The sequence below is a fragment of the Prunus mume genome, linkage group LG8 (genome assembly GCF_029339155.1).
Source record: "Prunus mume cultivar Tortuosa linkage group LG8, ASM2933915v1, whole genome shotgun sequence".
NCBI lineage: Eukaryota > Viridiplantae > Streptophyta > Magnoliopsida > Rosales > Rosaceae > Prunus > Prunus mume.
This window is the reverse complement of record NC_142705.1, coordinates 9,186,036-9,202,360: the sequence shown is the minus strand read 5'-3', so window position 1 is coordinate 9,202,360 and position 16,325 is coordinate 9,186,036. Positions and strand designations below refer to the sequence as shown.

The window sequence follows — 16,325 nt, the reverse complement described above, 5'->3', positions numbered from 1 at the left end:
GGTTTTCATGTGAAGAGCACGAGAGGCGTGTGTTTCACGTTGAAAGACTGCTAGAGGAGACCAGACTACCCATATGAAACGAATGTGATCAACTTAAATATTAGAGGAATGGCATGACCTACTTTCATTTCATAGAGATTCCTCCTCGTCAGCAGCATCATTCATGAAAAAAGGAAAAAATAAAAAAAAAGATGAAGAGCACATGATAATTTTTGTGGACCATATTTTTATATCTTGTCCTTTTTAATCTGCATCTTTTGGCCACCTTTGTGGCCCGGTGCTATCGTTTTCAAACCCGAAAGGTGCCCCGCTCTCTCTCTCTCTCTCGAGTAATTGTTCTGGTTCTCACTGTGCGAACGTTGGCCAAGACGTGGTTTCAAGCTGACCACACAACTTGCAGTGCTACCTTTCAATTTCATAGGATCTCCTAAAGAAGATTTGGGGTCCCATGGCTCACCGTCCATTCTGGTTTTCTATTTTCTTATCCCACGGTTTATAAATAGTTTTTACTTTTTCAAATGGTAATGTTGATTTCTTGCCAAACTTTATGTTACCACAAAAATATTTATATGCATATTGACAGACTATGAATCCGAATCACCCACGCAATCAAATAAAAATTAGTATGATCAATATCAAAACTCAAGTCACATATTTAAATAAGCACCAACATGATTAATGATCGAGATTGATATTCTCATGTTGTGTAAACGAGTGAAGAAGAAACTCACTGAAGCACACAATACAATATTAGTGAAACTTCGCGGTGGAGTGATTGATTGACGACACAAAGCTGCTGGAAAGTAATTTATTTTTTCTTCTGACCCAAATGAAGCCTTTGGCTCTTAGCCAGTTATGTCGAACCAGTTGCAACTGGAGACTGCACCATGGCTTGGCTTCTCACGTGGTTTTGACGTGACCTGTCCCTACCCAGTTTGCTAGAATTATTATTAACAAAACGTGAGAAAAGTTTGGTAGAGGTTGGGGATGATGATGATAATGAACAAATGTCTGTTTGTGTTGAAATATTGAGGGACTTTATATGATTAAGGAAGCTGTCTGGAGTACTGAGTACAATGGTTTGTGGTACGTGTGGTGCCTGAGTTGTTATGGTGGGAAAATTATCGTGGGCGCAAGAACAATTTTAATTAGTCTAGTGTTCTGTATTTTTTTTTTCTGCCAAAGTTAGGAAGGGGATGGGGAAAACTCACGGATACGAATACTGTAGGGGTAATGCTTGGGTCAATCAATCTAACACCCCATGAGTGCTATATATCTTAGTTTAATCAATTGAAATAAATATTAGACAGATGACATGTTTACTTATTTAAATTATACAGGGATATTACGAGACTTTCACATTAAAATCCATAATTTAATATTATAAAACCGTGAATTAGATTGACTAGGAGAGAATGGTCGATTCGAGAGGTGGAGGCACTCATGGGCTAGTAGTGACCCCGAAAATATTGCTAGGAAACTCTCATATTTACGTTATCGGCCTCTCTAAACATGTGTATGGATGTGAAATTTGTTAAACTTATGTAAAAATCAATCCAACTAAAGCTTGTTATTTATATTTTGGCCCCCCAAAATTTAAAATCTTAGCTCCGGCCTTGCACGATCCCTGACTTATTCATTATCCTCTCCACTTTCCCTCATCATGAGATGACTTCCCATATTCCAAGCAAGTAAACACGCCATAAATGCAAATAGTCGCCAACCTACGGCTCGAGAGTGCGAGGCGAGGTCAAGATTGGAGCTGAAGTCCGAATGTGGGACTTAGGAATCGAGTCCAAAGCTTGGATTATGGGCCCGTGGTCTTAGACCTCTGAGCTCGGACCAGGCCACCAATGATTCTTGTTTGCTCACTCAGAATCTGATGAACATTGGTCGAAAATGCCACACTAAAAATGGGCTGGGCTCTTCCAATAACTGCACGAACGGAGGGTGCCTCCAAACTCAGAAAGGCCCAAATGAATTATTGTTGGGTTGGGTTGCTATCACGTGGCCACGCAAGCATAGACTGGATAACGCTCACGTCATTAACCACGTGGATATATACAAATGTCCCGAACCCCAAAGTTAGCCGACACGTCGTCAAACAAAACCGCTGTTTTCTCTAAAAACGTTTTCTAAATTCTAAATACTGTGTGCCCGCCAAACGACAAACAGCATGTTGATTTCGGGACCAGGCGTTTTCCAGATCCGGAGATCCGCGTCAGCAAAGCCCAACAAACCTATCCTATCCGAATCCAATACGACTCTCATTATTTCCATGAACACATAAAAATATCCCAAAAAGGGTAATTTTCACTGCCTAAAATACCCTCCTAATTTTGCCTTGCATAACTAACTCACTCAGTTCTACTCGTAAAATCACACACCTCCTTTCCATTCCCGCCAACTATTTAGACCTACACAACCATTACTCATATAACTAATCTTTTTCGTTTTTAATGTGAATTAAGTCAGTTAGTCAAGATAACATGTCCGTCTCATTACATTTGAGTTTAATTTTTATTTTATAATGAAAAACCTTCTTCACAATTACTGAAATCCCAATCTCATCAACCATCCCGGCACACCCAAGCACCCAAACGACGGCGTATTGGGGTCCCTTGGAAGCCAAATAATCGAAAGATATCAACTTTGTAATCATATGATTAAGACCCCTAATCAGTTGGGTGCAATTATTACATTTATTTAGGATTAGATTAGACCGGCAAACGCTGCTGTGTCGCCTCGTCAGCACTTTTATTATTCCCGCAAAGGAAATATCAATCCAGTTGAATAAAGCATCTCATTTTCTCAGGGGGCTTTCGTCAGTTTTGTTGCTTACTTGAAACTTGAAAGCATTGCATAGGTAGGCCTTTGTCCTTTGGCCTTCCTCTCTCTCTCCTTTTATCTTCGCCATTTTCACAATTTTCTTCGAGCTTCAGTCTTATTCTTCTGGCTATCATAGTAGTTAAGTAGCATTTGAGAATGGAGAGCGGATCCGAGACCCAGATGGATTTGAACAATAACACTTCTCATCAGAATGATCACTCTATCATGGAGATGGGATCTGGGAATTTCGGGTATTCATCTATAAATTTGTTTTGTTAAAAAAGAATTGATTTTTTTGAGCTGAAGTTTTGATTTTTGTTGTTTCTGGTAAATGAATTTAAAGGTGCGCCCATTATAGACGGAGGTGCAAGATCAGAGCACCTTGCTGTGATGAGATATTCGATTGCAGGCATTGCCATAACGAATCCAAGGTCATTTTTTTTGGAATGGTTTTTGTTTTAACTTTGATTAATATTGATAAGCCTGTTATAATTTTGGTGCCTTTGTTTTTGGAGCAGAATACATTGGAAGTTGATCCTCTTGATCGCCATGACGTTCCTCGCCATGATGTGAAAAGGGTTAGTTGCGTTTACTGTCTCTGATTCATAGCAGCTTAGTTTTAAAAAAGGAATGGGAAATGGAATTAGAAACTGTGGCCTTTTTATTTTTCAAGTAGATTTGATTTTATCCGGATTTTGCTGGATATGAATTTACTTTTATTTACTTTCCATTTATATCTCCTTGTGCTGTCTGAGCGTTAAAGGGTTCACATCAAAAGATCTGAACTTTATGGATAAGGTTCAGAGCATCTATCTTTTGTTTCTCTATGGACTGTTGATTACTTGCATTGCACATATTATGCCAACTTGAAATAGTCATTTTCTTTTCTTTCCTTTTATTTTCTCCCCTCTCCCTACCCATTTCATTTTAAGGTTATGTTGAATAATTAAAAAGTTTCACTTTGTTTGCCTTGTATGGTTCAGGTCATCTGCTCCTTGTGCAATACAGAACAAGATGTAAGCCTTCTTGCAGGAAACTCTGATAATTGTATTATTAATTATAAATTGAAGGATGAGGTTAATGACTTCTCTAGTTCTGATATCCTTTCAGGTTCAACAGCACTGTATCCAATGCGGCGTTTGCATGGGGAACTATTTTTGCCCCAAATGCAAGTTCTTTGATGACGATGTAAGCCTCTGAGTTCTTACCTAATAAAAAAAGGGAGCGTCTTAAGTTCATATCCTCATAAATATGAAACCCTGTTTCAAATGCACTTTTTCTTATTCTAAAATTGGTAGGTTTTGAAAAAAACAGTTCCTTTGTGATGAATGTGTTATTAGAAATTCACTTTTTCTTATTCTAAAATTTGTAGGTTTCGAAAAAACAATACCATTGTGACGAATGCGGTATCTGCAGGTTAGACATTTTTCTGCACGTTTTCGTTGTTCCCTTCAGTTGTTTGTCTTTTCTTTGTTTTTAAATTTTCTTTTAATAAATATGCGTTACATTTCATAATCTTACGTCAGTAAAGCTTTTTCATTGATAAAACATTCGCACGTGTCTAAGTTTGTTTGAATTGGTATTACAGAACTGGAGGCGAGCAGAATTTTTTCCACTGTAACAAATGTGGTAAGATGTTAACCCTGTTTTTTCATTAATTTTTCATTGTTTTAATCATTTTTTTATTTATAATAGTCTAAATTGGAATATCTCTATCTGTGTTTTAGAATGTTGTTACTCAAAAGTGTTGAAGGATTCACACAATTGTGTGGAGAAAGCAATGCATCATAATTGTCCTGTGTGCTTTGAGGTAAAGTTTGGAGTTTGCTATGCCCAAGTATTATCCTGTTTGCTGCTTTATGGTGCACCAACTCACATTGGTTACTTGTGCAGTTTCTTTTCGACACAAGGGCAGACATCACTGTCTTGCTATGTGGACACACTATACATTTGGAATGTGTAAAAGAGATGGAGCGACATTGCCAGTAATTCCTTTTTTCTCTGCACACTATCTCTCTCTCTCTCTCTCTCTCTCTCTCTATATATATATATATATATATATATATACACACATATAAAAGGATTATCTGATATAAATCGTTAGTAATAAATGTAATGAAAGGATTATCTGATATAAATCGTTAGTATAAAGTGTAATGAAACAATAGCCCCATAGTAATTGTATACAACTTTGCAGGTATTCATGCCCGGTTTGCTCAAAATCATATCGCGATATGTCCCGTGTGTGGGAAAAACTTGATCAGGAGGTAAATCTATGATTCGATGATTCAATGTAACGATATGAGTCACATGACTGCCTGTCATTTCTAGTTTACTAATCTCTTTCAAATTAAATATCAGATTGCTGCAACTCCCATGCCTCAAATGTATCAAAATAAGGTGGTAAGTATACACATATAATTACTATCTTTGATTTCTCCAACTATTGGGTAATTAAATTCCGCATACACTTTTTGTATGGTTAGGTTTGGATCCTCTGCAATGATTGTGGGCAAACATCAGAGGTAAATTTCCACATTGTAGCACACAAGTGCCTGAAATGCAACTCCTACAATACAAGGCAAACACAAGGAGGGCCAGCCTCATGCTCATCAAGGATTACAGATATGGTGAGATGAATGAGTTCAATACATCAAAATTTGTGATGTATTACTTCCTAAATTGTATCACAAAAGGAAAGCTTTTAGTTGTGGCAAAGGAGGGAAAATTAGTAGTGCCAGTCCCTTTACTAGTTTCTTTGTAGGTTTAATTGTGCAAAACATTGGCTCATATTTGAGCCAATTTCTATATGCCACGTAGGGTCAGCAGGTTGTATTTGAAAGTATGGGAAAACATTGTATGAAGCTTCATCAATGGAAAATGTTTCAACATATAACAAAGATATCATGATATCAATTTGTAATTCAATTGCAAATAGGTTTGCAACTTCAAAAGTACATATAAATTGAATGAAGAGACAATGAATTAGAGTGGAGCAAAACTGAAGACAATCATTGACTCCTGAGATAGGCTTGCCCACACAGCTTCTGAAGTTCATATAGAACTTTTCAAGATGGGTTTCTTAATCAACATTGTGCAAGGACTAATTAAGACATCGGAAATGTAAAATTTGTTTTCTTTTCCAATCATGGAAGTCGTTAGTTTTTCAACTTGACAAACGATGAACCGTGAAGCTTGACCTGCCGGCCATTGAGAGGTTGTACTGGTCTTGCATTCAACTCTGCAAACTGTATTCATGTTGATCAACATAAGGAGTTAATTTGTGCTCCGGATACTATCATTTCAAAGTTAAATCAGAAGAACTCACTTCAGAAAGATGGGTAGGTTACTTACATTGAAAACGGCTTGTTGAAGCAACTTCACTTGTGCTATTGAAACAGTATGTACCTGAGGACAGTTTTATTTAGGGCAACTTCACTTGTGATATTAAACCAACATGTGAATTTACAGGAGTTGGAAAAAATTTCCGGGCTGATGAAGTTGGCTGTACCTGTTTGTTTATGGTCCAAGTTACTCCTTCACTGCAAGGAGGGGTTGTGAATGATCCACTGTATCTGTAAAATTTCGAGCTAGCCTTTTTCATCTGCCTCTTTTTCGGGTCCTGAAACCCGATCTTAGCCTTCTTCATCTTCCTCGGATCAATCACTCCCAGTTGTACATCCTTCTCTACATCCATCATTGATGCTATCGCCTTTCTGACCTGAAAGTAGAAATAACACCATTGATCTCCTATATCTGTCTTTCCTAATTGAACCAAAACAAGTTTTTACCACAAAAAATTTAATGCTTTTTCTGACCTTTGAGATGAAAGGATTTGGTTGGCCAATTTTGTAGAGGAAGCCAACCACAGCTACATCACTGTTGTTCTTGGCTCTGTGAACCATGTGCAATTCCACATCATACCTTTTGCCATCAATGGAATGCTCTGAGGGGGCGTGCCAATGGCATTGTCTGAGGTTGTATTCTTTGCCATTGATACTGATTGATCCAGCATCACCGTCCCATACAACCTGCATCAAAATTACAACACAAGCAGTCGAAAATCATGCCTTCATTATTGTTCATAAAACAAGTTAAACAAGATTTTCACTTCCTTACCGAGATAGCATGACCTTCATTCTTCAGAATGGCTTTTGTAGGCTTATAACTGATTTTAAAATGCTCTAAACTTGAGTTCACTTTGGTGGCAATCCCATCCCTTAAATCTATGGGTGATTGGGCTTTGCCATTCTTGCATGTCATCCATTCTTTCTTAAGGTCTCCCCAGTGTTCTGGTCCTTTCTTGCTCCCTGCCTTAAATTCAAATTCTAATTTACGCCCTGCACCTAAAAACCCAAATTCAGTAAATTATGATGAAGAAGAAGAATAAGAAGAAGAAGAAGGTGCAAGTTTCTATATATTTATGCATTTGGCATTACCAGAAACTTCAGCACTAGTTGGTGTTGGGTCCAAGCACAGAAGAAAAAATGTAAAAAAAATTAACCCAAGATGGATTTGCTTTGATCCAGCCATCTTTTACAGCCAATTATTGCAGCTAGGATGCAAATGGCTATACCCAACAGGATGGATGCCTCCTGCTCCTGTTAGGTATTTTATATAGCAATGTTCAATTCCTTGATCAATGTGTATGAGATATAAATCACTTTTATGCACTTCTAATTTGCCTTTGTTGGCATTGCAATCCTTCTACATTTTGGGGTAATTATACCATTTTTTCTTGGAAAGTTTGGAAGTTGCATTAACAGAATTTGATCAATTCAATACAGCCAGTCTGGCCACTAATTTTTTTTTAACTCCTTGATTTAGGTGTTCTATCTCTCTTTCGATCTATCAAACACTAAAAGTATGGAATATTTTTCTGTCTATATACAAAAGTACTATAAATAGAAACAAGAAGTTGGTGCAATCCTACTTATAATTAGCCCTAGATTTATGGGATCCAAAAAATTTTAGAACGCAGAATGAAAAAAAAAAAAAAAAAAAGACACAAAAATTTGCCGATGGCTTTGTAATTTTGTTTTGCTTTGACTAAAAACTAACAACGACACCGGTGCAAACAACACGTCTACAACAAAATTCTTTTCGCGAAAAATATGTTGTATGTTGGCCTCAAGGAACTAATCATGTCAAACACAGAGTGTCCTTAACCAACGAAAATAACTGTGGAGGCAAACGAGCACAACTCAAAATAGCATCAACTGTTGAGTCAGAGATTTTCATGTTTCTTGGTGTCCAAGTTTCTATGGAGTTACTCCTTGAGAATGTAATCTGTCCATGGAATTTATTTTCGGTTCAAAATTGAAGACGCCATAGACATTCTAAAGAACATAAAGAATTTTCCAAGCTGGGATGCTTAACATATATGTGCAAGCACTAATTTATTACAGCAAAGAATGCTGACTTTTTATTTTCATTTCAATCATGGATGTTGCTAGTTTTGAAACACTGGCTGTCTTAACAACGGGCTGTAGAGGATGATGTCTCGGTCGTTGAAAGGCTGTGATGGTCTTGCGTTCATCTTTGCATACTGCGTTCAGGTTAAAGAACACAAGTTAAATAGGTGATCAAAATTGATACTTTAATGTAGTTAGTTCTAACAGAGGAATCACATAACGAAGACAAGGTTACTTACATCATGAACAGCTTGTTTAAGTAACTCCAGTTGTTCTTTCGAAACAGTATTTACCTGAGGGCAAATTATCAAAATGTGAATTTACAAGAGTTCAAGAAATGTTCATGGCAGATGAAGAGGTTTTACCATTTCGTTTACGGTCCAAATAACTCCTTCAGTGCAAGGAGGGGTTGTGAGTGAGCCAATGTATCTGTAAAATTTTAAGCTGCTCCATTTTATCTCACTTGGATCAGTCAGTTCGAGTTGTGTCTCCTTTGTAAAAATCATAGACTCTAAGCCGTTGTGCACCTGAAAATTGGAATATATATAGTTGAAAAAGTAACTCCTTTGAGCTCCTATAATTTGTTTTACATATATGTTTTGAGTCTTTTTACCTTTGAGAGAAGAGGATTGGGGCTGCCAATTTTGAATAGAAGTGCAACTACAGCTTTATTGTTCGGGTCCGGACTTTGGTGAAGCATGTGCAGCTCCAAATCATACCTAATAAGTAACTCTTCAGACATTGATCAAACAATTTGCATTTTTAAGGCAGAGGAGCTGAGATAGAGAAAGAGAGAGACCTTATGCCATTAATGGAATGCTCAGAGGGGGTGTGCCAATGGCATTGCTTGAGGAAGTAATCTGTGCCATTGATTTTGACTGATCCAGCATCACCCTCCCACTCCATCTGCATCAATTGAATATAATACAAAGAAATGAAAATTGCAGCACTATGAATGTCTCTTAAAATATGTTTTTGTTTTTGGTGACAAGTTAAACATTTCCATACAGCATATGTAGTAAAATTCATAAGACCTTGAATGCACATTTGAAAAAAAACAATAAATTAACTCAATGAGATTTTCAATTTTCCCACCGCGATATAGTGGCCTTCGTTCTTCATGGTTGCATTGCAGGGCTTGTAACTCATTTGAAGATCCTCTAAACTTGGGATCACTTTGGTGGCACGGTCATCCGATAAATCTATTGGTGATTGTAATTTTCCATACTTGCATGCTGCCCATTCTTTCTTAAGCTCTCCCCAGTGTTCTGGTCCCTTCTCATTCCCATTCCTATAATCAAACTGTATTTCTTGACCTGCACCAAAAACCCAATGGCTGTGATCATGATGAAGCTGGTAAATGAGATGAGTGCAAGAAGTAAATATATTTGGCATTACCAACAACTTGGTCTCCAATTGGTATTTGGTGCCAGTAGAGAAGAAACAAAGAAAATACTAGGAACTGAAGATGGGCTTGCTTTGATTCAAACATCATTCACAGACAACAGCCACTAAAATCATACAAATGTTAAGACAGAGGAGCCTCTGTTCTTTGTTTGAAATTGCTACAATGAAGAATGATAGAATGATGCACTATGAGCCTATGCCTATATACAATTTACCGGATCTAGATGTGGAAAAAAAAAAAATCATACATCATCCCTCTAGTCATATCTTTGTAATACTAATCACTTTTATTGCATACTACAATGGGGTTTGAATGATTTCGAAATTTGATGACGCTCAACAGCTAGGACATGCATGCATCTGTGGTTTGCTTGCAAAAGTACTTTCACTCCCTACCATGGAGAAGTTTATGTGACCTAACACCGCCACGTGGTGTTATTAATCCACGTATTAAACATGTTAGCTTCTCGGTGTCTCGCTGTATTTGTATCCTCGTCTGATACACTTGCATTTTGAGAAAACCTCTTAACGAGTTGGACTCCCTCTTGGTGGAAACTAGAAAGAATCATCAGTCTCTGCTAACTAAGGTATCTGTTAATAAATGTGGATATGTCCCAATCTTGCCCTTTTATTTTTGGAAAGTCTTTATCTCTGTTGGCAGCGGAAAGATTTACCTCAATTCTTTCCTAGATTCATTTTGAATTTTCTTCTCATTTTATTTTTATAATTTGGTACATTGTACTTTGTAGTGCCAGTGGATAGCATTTGGAAAGATAAAATGATTTCAATCCATTTACAACAATTCAACGTTGATGGAAAATTTCATAAAATGTTGACATTCATTCTAATTCTGTTTTTGACTGAAAACTAGCTTAGGGACTTGGCAATGAGAGAGACCTGGAGTTGGAAATAGTTTGTGTTCATGATGCAGCACAGAAGCACGGGTTTAAGGATCGACAAACGTCTAAACCCGAAAAGATAAACTGAAATCCATCAGCAATTGGAATCCACCAGAAAATAGAGAAATCTCTAAATTTTGATTAATAATATGATAAAACTGATTAATACAATGCCATGAGTCGGCTTGAATAGAAAACAAAGAAACACTAGGTTACAGAATATTCCTAAAACTTAATTAATAAGAAAATAATTTAAATCATAATTTAAATTATATTAGGAAAATAATATCCTGATTGATAACTAATCTAGAAATATAAATATAATATAGATCTTCTCAAGAAATCAAGCAACCCGAAAATCCCAGTGATACACATTCCTTCTTTTCCTAGCGCCATAATTGATGCTCATGCATGATTTTCCATATTTTCAAGCCCAATTTTCTGATTTTGAAATTTCCCTCTTTTTCAAATTTCCTTCGTAGGAATAAACACATAATTTGTCCTACATCAGTTCAGAACTTCCATTGTCCTTGCTTTAGTAGCTTGGAGGTAATCTAAGGACTTTCTCAGTATGCAGCCACCACTGGCGACAATGGAGGCCGATGTGGTTAGTTACACTTGTCTCACTGGCGGAACGATGAGAACGATGAGCCATGGAGCTTGATATCCCGGCCATTAAGAGGTTGTAGTGGTCTTGCATTCATCATTGCATACTGAACTCAAGGTAATCAACAGAAAAAGTTATTATATGCTCAAAAATGGATATTTTGATATGCTTTTTGGTGGACATTATCATTTCAAAGAATCTGTTGCACAAGAATCACTTCACAACGACAAGTTTTACTTACATCGAAAACGACTTGTTGAAGAAGCTTCACTTGTGATTTTGAAACAGAAAGTACCTGAGGACAGTTTATAATTAGCTTCTCATTTTTGGCTACTGAAATGTGAAATTACAGGAGCAGGAAAAATTTTCAGGGCTGATGAAGTTGGTTGTACCTGTTTGTTTATGGTCCAAGTAACTCCTTCAGTGCAAGGAGGGGTTGTGAGTGAGCCCATGTATCTGTAAAATTTCGAGCTAGCCTTTCTCATCTTCCTCTTTTTCGCGTCTTGAAACCCCCTCTGAGCCGCCTTCATCTTCCTCGGATCAATCACTCCCAGTTGTACATCCCTTCCTACATCAGTCATAGATGCTATCTCCTTTGTCACCTGAAAGTTGGAACAACACCATTGATCTCCTATATTCCTCTTCTCTAATTTAACTGAAACGAGTTTTTAGCACATAAATTTTGAAGGATTTTACCCCAGAGAGAAACGGATTGGGTTTGCCAATTTTGTAGAGGAATCCAACCACAGCGACATTGTTGTTCTTGGCTCTGTGAACCATGTGCAATTCCAAATCATACCTTCTGCCATTAATGGAATGCTCAGAGGGTGAGTGCCAATGGCATTGTCTGAGGATGTAATCTGTGCCATTGATACTAATTGATCCAGCATCACCTTCCCACGCAATCTGCATCAAATTACAACACAAGCAGTAAAAATTCATGTCTGAATTTGTACATAAACAAGTATTAAAGCAGAGTTTTTCACTTTCTTACCGCAATAACAGGACCTTCGTTCTCGATCATGGCTTTGGCAGGCTTATAACTGACTTTAAAATGCTCTAAACTTGAGTTTACTTTGGTGGCAATCCCATCCCTTAAATCTATTGGTGATTGTGATTTTCCATCCTTGCATGTTTTCCATTCTTTCTTAAGCTCTCCCCAGTGCCCTGGCCCTTTCTTGCTCCCTGCCTTATATTCAAATTCTATTGCATTCTCTGCACACAAAAACCCCAAACTCAATAAATTATGATGAAGAAGAATAAGAGAAGAATGTAAGTTTATATACGTATGTATGTATTTGACATTACCAGAATGTTCAGCTCTAAGGGGTGTCGGGTTCCGGCACAGAAGAAAAAATGTAGCAACAAGTAACCCAAGATGGATTCGCTTTGATCCAGCCATCTTTCACAGCCAACAACACTTGAGTTTCAAATTGCTACCACTCAAAAGCCTCCTCCTGTTGAGGTTTATATAGCAATGTTCAATTCCGGTTACAGAATTTGAATGTGGAAACAAATCACAGCTTTCTCCACTTTTAAGCAATTATATAATTTACCTTTCTTGGCATTGCAATTATACTTTGTTAATGGAAATTTAAGAAGTTGTATTAACTCCTTGATTTATGTAAGCCCTCCCTCTTACACTAGTATTGAAGATTTTTCTGTCTATATATAAAAGAGTTACTATATATAGAAAATAAGAAGTTTTGGTGCAGTTTTTTTTGTAGTGATTAAGCAAGCATATCCTCATAATTAGCGCTAGATTTTGGGGGATTTATACACTTTTCTAGAACGTCTTGGTACAGAGAACAAAAAATAAAAATTAAGACAAATGACTTGGTAATTTTTTTTGTTTTGCTGTGACTAAAAACTAATGCTGACATCCACGCAAACATGTCTACAGCAGAATTAGTTTCACGAAAAATATGTTGTAAGTTCACCTTAAGGAACTAACCAAATCAAACAGAGCATGTTGAAATTAACGGAATTGAGATGTGTGCTTTCTGATCTATCATAAAACAAGTCCACTTTACCAACGGATAGTTTTAGTACATTTTTCATAAACATTGTGAAGAACATATAGAATCTTCCAGGCTCGTATGCATGTAATTTATTATTATCATGGACATCACATTGTTCGGAAGAAATATAAAACGAGTAATTATACCACGTGATCATACTATCGTACTATTCTTTAATTTCTCAAATAGAACAACGCAAACTCACAATTGATAGATACAACAAATTCAAGCCACAATTTCTCATAAATTTCATAAATTCAACAAACTAACACAGGAATTACAAGGCTACGCTTATATAGCACGCAAACCTCACTATTAAAAAAAGTAGAAAAGAGAAAACAATAAAGGAAAATAATACAATATATCTTCTTTCTAATTATCAAATAAAAAAAATCAGTAATTTAGAGAAGATATGCGAAGATACACACTGTTATGTGCGTAAATAATCTGAGAGATTGCTTAGGGCTTTGGTTACCCTCTGGGTGACTTGGTTTTGGTGCATTATTTGAGCCAGATTCCTTGGGGCTTTGTGCACTAACTGCCCTATATTGCTTGGGCGGTGGTTGCCCTCATGGGGGCTTGGTGCATCACTTAACGACAGGCCATAGTGCTTGATTTCTCGGTCATTGAGAGGTTGTAATGGTCTTGTATTCATCTTTGCATACTGCATTCAAGTTAAGTAACAGTAGAAATTAATTTGCGTGAAAAATTGTTACTTCGATGATGGGTACTGATCGTTTGAAAGACACTACTCTCGTGAGTTTTCACTTTCTTGAAGTAGGTCATCAGTTCAAATCTCATAGACACCGGTAGATGAATATGAAGAAAACAAAAATCGAGGAATCAATTAACGAAGATAAGGTTACTTACATCATGCACAGCTTCTTGAAGTAACTCCACTTGATCTCTTGAAACATGTTTTACCTGAGGGCAGTTTATGATAAGCTAAGTCTCTCATAATTTTTTCCCCTAAAAAGGATATGAAGAAATGCTAATTAAGTAATTGGGGCTGATGAAGAGGTTTTGTACCCTTTCGTTTATGGTCCAAATAACTCCTTCAGTGCAAGGAGGGGATGTGAGTGATCCAATGTATCTGTAAAAACTGAAGCTAGTCCATTTTATTTCCCTTGGATCAATCACTCCTAAGTGTACCTCCTTTGTAGCAACCTCAGACATTATATCTTTGTTCACCTGAAAATTGTAATAGTTGGAATAACACCATTCATCTCCTATAGTTTCTTTTATACAATTGTGTTAATCTTGAGGCCTTCTAATTACCTTTGAGAGAAAAAGGTTGGGGTTGCCAATGTGGTATAGAAATGCGAGTATAGCAATACTGTTCTTTATTTTCGGGTCGGTGCTTTGATGAACCATGTGCAGTTCTAGATCATACCTAATGAAGAGACTCTTTAGACATTGAAGAAACATTTTGGATTTTTAAGACAAAGGAAATGAGGGAGAGAAGGTGAGACCTTATGCCATTAATGGAATGCTCAGAGGGGGTGTGCCAATGACATTGTTTGAAGAAGTATTCTGTGCCGTTGATTTTGATTGATCCAGCATCACCTTCCCATTCGATCTGCACCAATTGAATACAATACAGAATCAAGAAAGAAATGGACAAAGGAAGAAGTTTTCTTATAGCAAAAAGATTACAAAACAAAAGCTCTGTTTGTAACAATGTGAAAAGCAACACACTAATATTTAGTGTCAACATACTTAGGACCAATGAACTATTGAATAATTGAAATAAGGTAGTGTAAAAAAATGAAATATTCAGCATTAATTAACGACATCATTTAGTCTGAATCTTGGATTCAAATCTCACGAACGATAGTTGTTCAATAAATAAATAATACCATTATCCACATCTCAACCAAAAGAAAACTCAATCGGATTTTCAATTTCTCACCGCAAGATAGTGACCTTCATTCTTGACAGTTGCATTTGAAGGCTTATAACTCATTTTAAGATCCTCTAAACTTGGGGTCGTTTTGGTGGCATGATCATCCGACAAACCTATTGGTGATTGAAATTTCCCATCCTTACATCGTGCCCATTCTTTCTTAAGCTCTCCCCAGTGTTCTGGTCTCTTCTTACTCCCCTCCTTATAATCAAACTCATGCTCTGCACCAAAAACCCAAATTCAATATAAAATGTGATAATGGTTATATTGCTCTTGATAATGATATCAATCCAAGCATATATATTGCATTACCAGCTTCTTTAGCTCTAATCAGTGCTGGATGCCAGTAGAGAAGAAAAAAAGTAAAAACTAAGAGCTGAAGATGGGCTTGCTTTGATTCAACCATCATTCACAGCTGAAAGAAAGCAATTAAGATTATGCAAATGTTAAGACAATGTTGATGAACTGTGAGTGTATGGATAGTGAAATTTATGGAGCTTCCTCAATCACACATGGCAGCAATCACTGTACAAGTAACAGGATCTAGATGTGGAAAGAAATCAGATATCCCTTTACCCTAATGTTATCCCCTTTGTTGGTTTTAAATCCATGTCACCTATATTAGATGCTAATTATAAGTAACATTGCCTTGACTTATTCACTTGAAATTAAAAGTACTATATATAGACATGAGAATTTGCCAACAACCAATCAGCTCAGGCTGGATCCAGAGTCCCAATTTATATTTTTATTTTCTAAGAGACAAAGAAAATAAAATTAAAAAAAGATAAACAAAAATTTGCCAATTACTTGGTGGTTGTTTTTTTTGTCTTTTTATTTCTCCCTAGAACGATTGGATAATAGATTAATCATCATCAACAGGTCATCTTCTCCTTCCCTAAGGAAACTCCATAATGACGTGATGCCAGATACTTATATAATATCACTCTTTTAGAAATGGGGTTTGAATGATTTCGATATTCGATTAGGTTCAACGGCTAGTCCCATGCGATTTTAGGCCATTGGATGAAAGTTTGATGGAGCTTCTTGAAACAATAATAAGAAGAAAAAAAAATCAAAATAGTTCATGATAGATATTATATTCGTGACATTATTAATTTATATCATATTTGGCAAATTACCCCATATGATTGGGAAGTAAGGATATAGTGTCCTATACTAGTCCATTTTTAACAATTATTAAGGCATGGTTTTTCTTTTTGCAAATGCATATGAACGTAT

General features: G+C 36.6%; 5 protein-coding genes across 5 annotated transcripts; 1 reads left to right on the top strand and 4 right to left on the bottom strand.

Annotated features, from left to right (window-relative positions):
• Positions 1 to 2,747: 2,747 nt before the first annotated feature.
• LOC103339808 (CHY-type/CTCHY-type/RING-type Zinc finger protein) lies at positions 2,748 to 5,729 on the top strand. The gene is made up of 12 exons (XM_008243160.3): positions 2,748 to 3,080; positions 3,173 to 3,260; positions 3,348 to 3,407; positions 3,813 to 3,845; positions 3,940 to 4,017; positions 4,202 to 4,245; positions 4,418 to 4,458; positions 4,557 to 4,639; positions 4,723 to 4,814; positions 5,027 to 5,096; positions 5,191 to 5,232; positions 5,316 to 5,729. The coding sequence occupies exons 1-12, from the start codon at positions 2,986 to 2,988 to the stop codon at positions 5,466 to 5,468; spliced, it is 879 nt and encodes a 292-aa protein (XP_008241382.1). The 5' UTR covers positions 2,748 to 2,985; the 3' UTR covers positions 5,469 to 5,729.
• LOC103339807 (carbonic anhydrase Nec1-like) lies at positions 5,725 to 7,524 on the bottom strand. The gene is made up of 6 exons (XM_008243158.3): positions 7,269 to 7,524; positions 6,949 to 7,175; positions 6,648 to 6,860; positions 6,341 to 6,550; positions 6,184 to 6,237; positions 5,725 to 6,077 (listed from the first exon to the last, which is right to left on the bottom strand). Exons 1-6 carry the CDS (start codon positions 7,360 to 7,362, stop codon positions 5,988 to 5,990), a joined length of 888 nt encoding a protein of 295 aa, XP_008241380.2. The 5' UTR covers positions 7,363 to 7,524; the 3' UTR covers positions 5,725 to 5,987.
• Positions 7,525 to 8,281: 757 nt separating this feature from the next.
• Positions 8,282 to 9,738, bottom strand: LOC103339874 (carbonic anhydrase Nec1-like). The gene is made up of 7 exons (XM_008243225.3): positions 9,642 to 9,738; positions 9,339 to 9,559; positions 9,043 to 9,149; positions 8,857 to 8,962; positions 8,609 to 8,770; positions 8,483 to 8,536; positions 8,282 to 8,377 (listed from the first exon to the last, which is right to left on the bottom strand). The coding sequence occupies exons 1-7, from the start codon at positions 9,736 to 9,738 to the stop codon at positions 8,282 to 8,284; spliced, it is 843 nt and encodes a 280-aa protein (XP_008241447.2).
• Positions 9,739 to 10,908: 1,170 nt separating this feature from the next.
• On the bottom strand, positions 10,909 to 12,558 carry LOC103339875 (alpha carbonic anhydrase 7-like). Its single transcript, XM_008243226.2, has 6 exons — positions 12,465 to 12,558; positions 12,151 to 12,371; positions 11,853 to 12,062; positions 11,549 to 11,758; positions 11,398 to 11,451; positions 10,909 to 11,262 (listed from the first exon to the last, which is right to left on the bottom strand). Exons 1-6 carry the CDS (start codon positions 12,556 to 12,558, stop codon positions 11,173 to 11,175), a joined length of 879 nt encoding a protein of 292 aa, XP_008241448.2. The 3' UTR covers positions 10,909 to 11,172.
• Positions 12,559 to 13,390: 832 nt separating this feature from the next.
• Positions 13,391 to 16,179, bottom strand: LOC103339876 (carbonic anhydrase Nec1-like). The gene is made up of 7 exons (XM_089043639.1): positions 15,396 to 16,179; positions 15,090 to 15,304; positions 14,650 to 14,756; positions 14,456 to 14,570; positions 14,207 to 14,368; positions 14,048 to 14,101; positions 13,391 to 13,841 (listed from the first exon to the last, which is right to left on the bottom strand). Exons 1-7 carry the CDS (start codon positions 15,490 to 15,492, stop codon positions 13,608 to 13,610), a joined length of 984 nt encoding a protein of 327 aa, XP_088899765.1. The 5' UTR covers positions 15,493 to 16,179; the 3' UTR covers positions 13,391 to 13,607.
• Positions 16,180 to 16,325: the final 146 nt, after the last annotated feature.

Excerpts from the sequence above, each read along its gene's own strand:
- LOC103339807 (XM_008243158.3), bottom strand. The coding sequence starts at position 7,362 with ATGGCTGGATCAAAGCAAATCCATCTTGGGTTAATTTTTTTTACATTT. Across the intron at positions 7,176-7,268 it reads AACTAGTGCTGAAGTTTCTG|GTGCAGGGCGTAAATTAGAA; the intron begins GTAATGCCAAAT and ends TTGGGTTTTTAG. Across the intron at positions 6,551-6,647 it reads CAAATCCTTTCATCTCAAAG|GTCAGAAAGGCGATAGCATC; the intron begins GTCAGAAAAAGC and ends TTCTACTTTCAG.
- LOC103339874 (XM_008243225.3), bottom strand. The coding sequence starts at position 9,738 with ATGATGTTTGAATCAAAGCAAGCCCATCTTCAGTTCCTAGTATTTTCT. Across the intron at positions 8,963-9,042 it reads CATTCCATTAATGGCATAAG|GTATGATTTGGAGCTGCACA; the intron begins GTCTCTCTCTTT and ends GTTACTTATTAG. Across the intron at positions 8,378-8,482 it reads TTAAACAAGCTGTTCATGAT|TATGCAAAGATGAACGCAAG; the intron begins GTAAGTAACCTT and ends ACCTGAACGCAG.
- LOC103339808 (XM_008243160.3), top strand. The coding sequence starts at position 2,986 with ATGGAGAGCGGATCCGAGACCCAGATGGATTTGAACAATAACACTTCT. Across the intron at positions 4,459-4,556 it reads TTTCCACTGTAACAAATGTG|AATGTTGTTACTCAAAAGTG; the intron begins GTAAGATGTTAA and ends TCTGTGTTTTAG. Across the intron at positions 4,815-5,026 it reads GAGATGGAGCGACATTGCCA|GTATTCATGCCCGGTTTGCT; the intron begins GTAATTCCTTTT and ends ACAACTTTGCAG.
- LOC103339875 (XM_008243226.2), bottom strand. The coding sequence starts at position 12,558 with ATGGCTGGATCAAAGCGAATCCATCTTGGGTTACTTGTTGCTACATTT. Across the intron at positions 11,452-11,548 it reads CTTGGACCATAAACAAACAG|GTACTTTCTGTTTCAAAATC; the intron begins GTACAACCAACT and ends AACTGTCCTCAG. Across the intron at positions 11,263-11,397 it reads TTCAACAAGTCGTTTTCGAT|TATGCAATGATGAATGCAAG; the intron begins GTAAGTAAAACT and ends CCTTGAGTTCAG.
- LOC103339876 (XM_089043639.1), bottom strand. The coding sequence starts at position 15,492 with ATGATGGTTGAATCAAAGCAAGCCCATCTTCAGCTCTTAGTTTTTACT. Across the intron at positions 15,305-15,395 it reads GATTAGAGCTAAAGAAGCTG|AGCATGAGTTTGATTATAAG; the intron begins GTAATGCAATAT and ends TTTTTGGTGCAG. Across the intron at positions 14,369-14,455 it reads CCAACCTTTTTCTCTCAAAG|GTGAACAAAGATATAATGTC; the intron begins GTAATTAGAAGG and ends TACAATTTTCAG.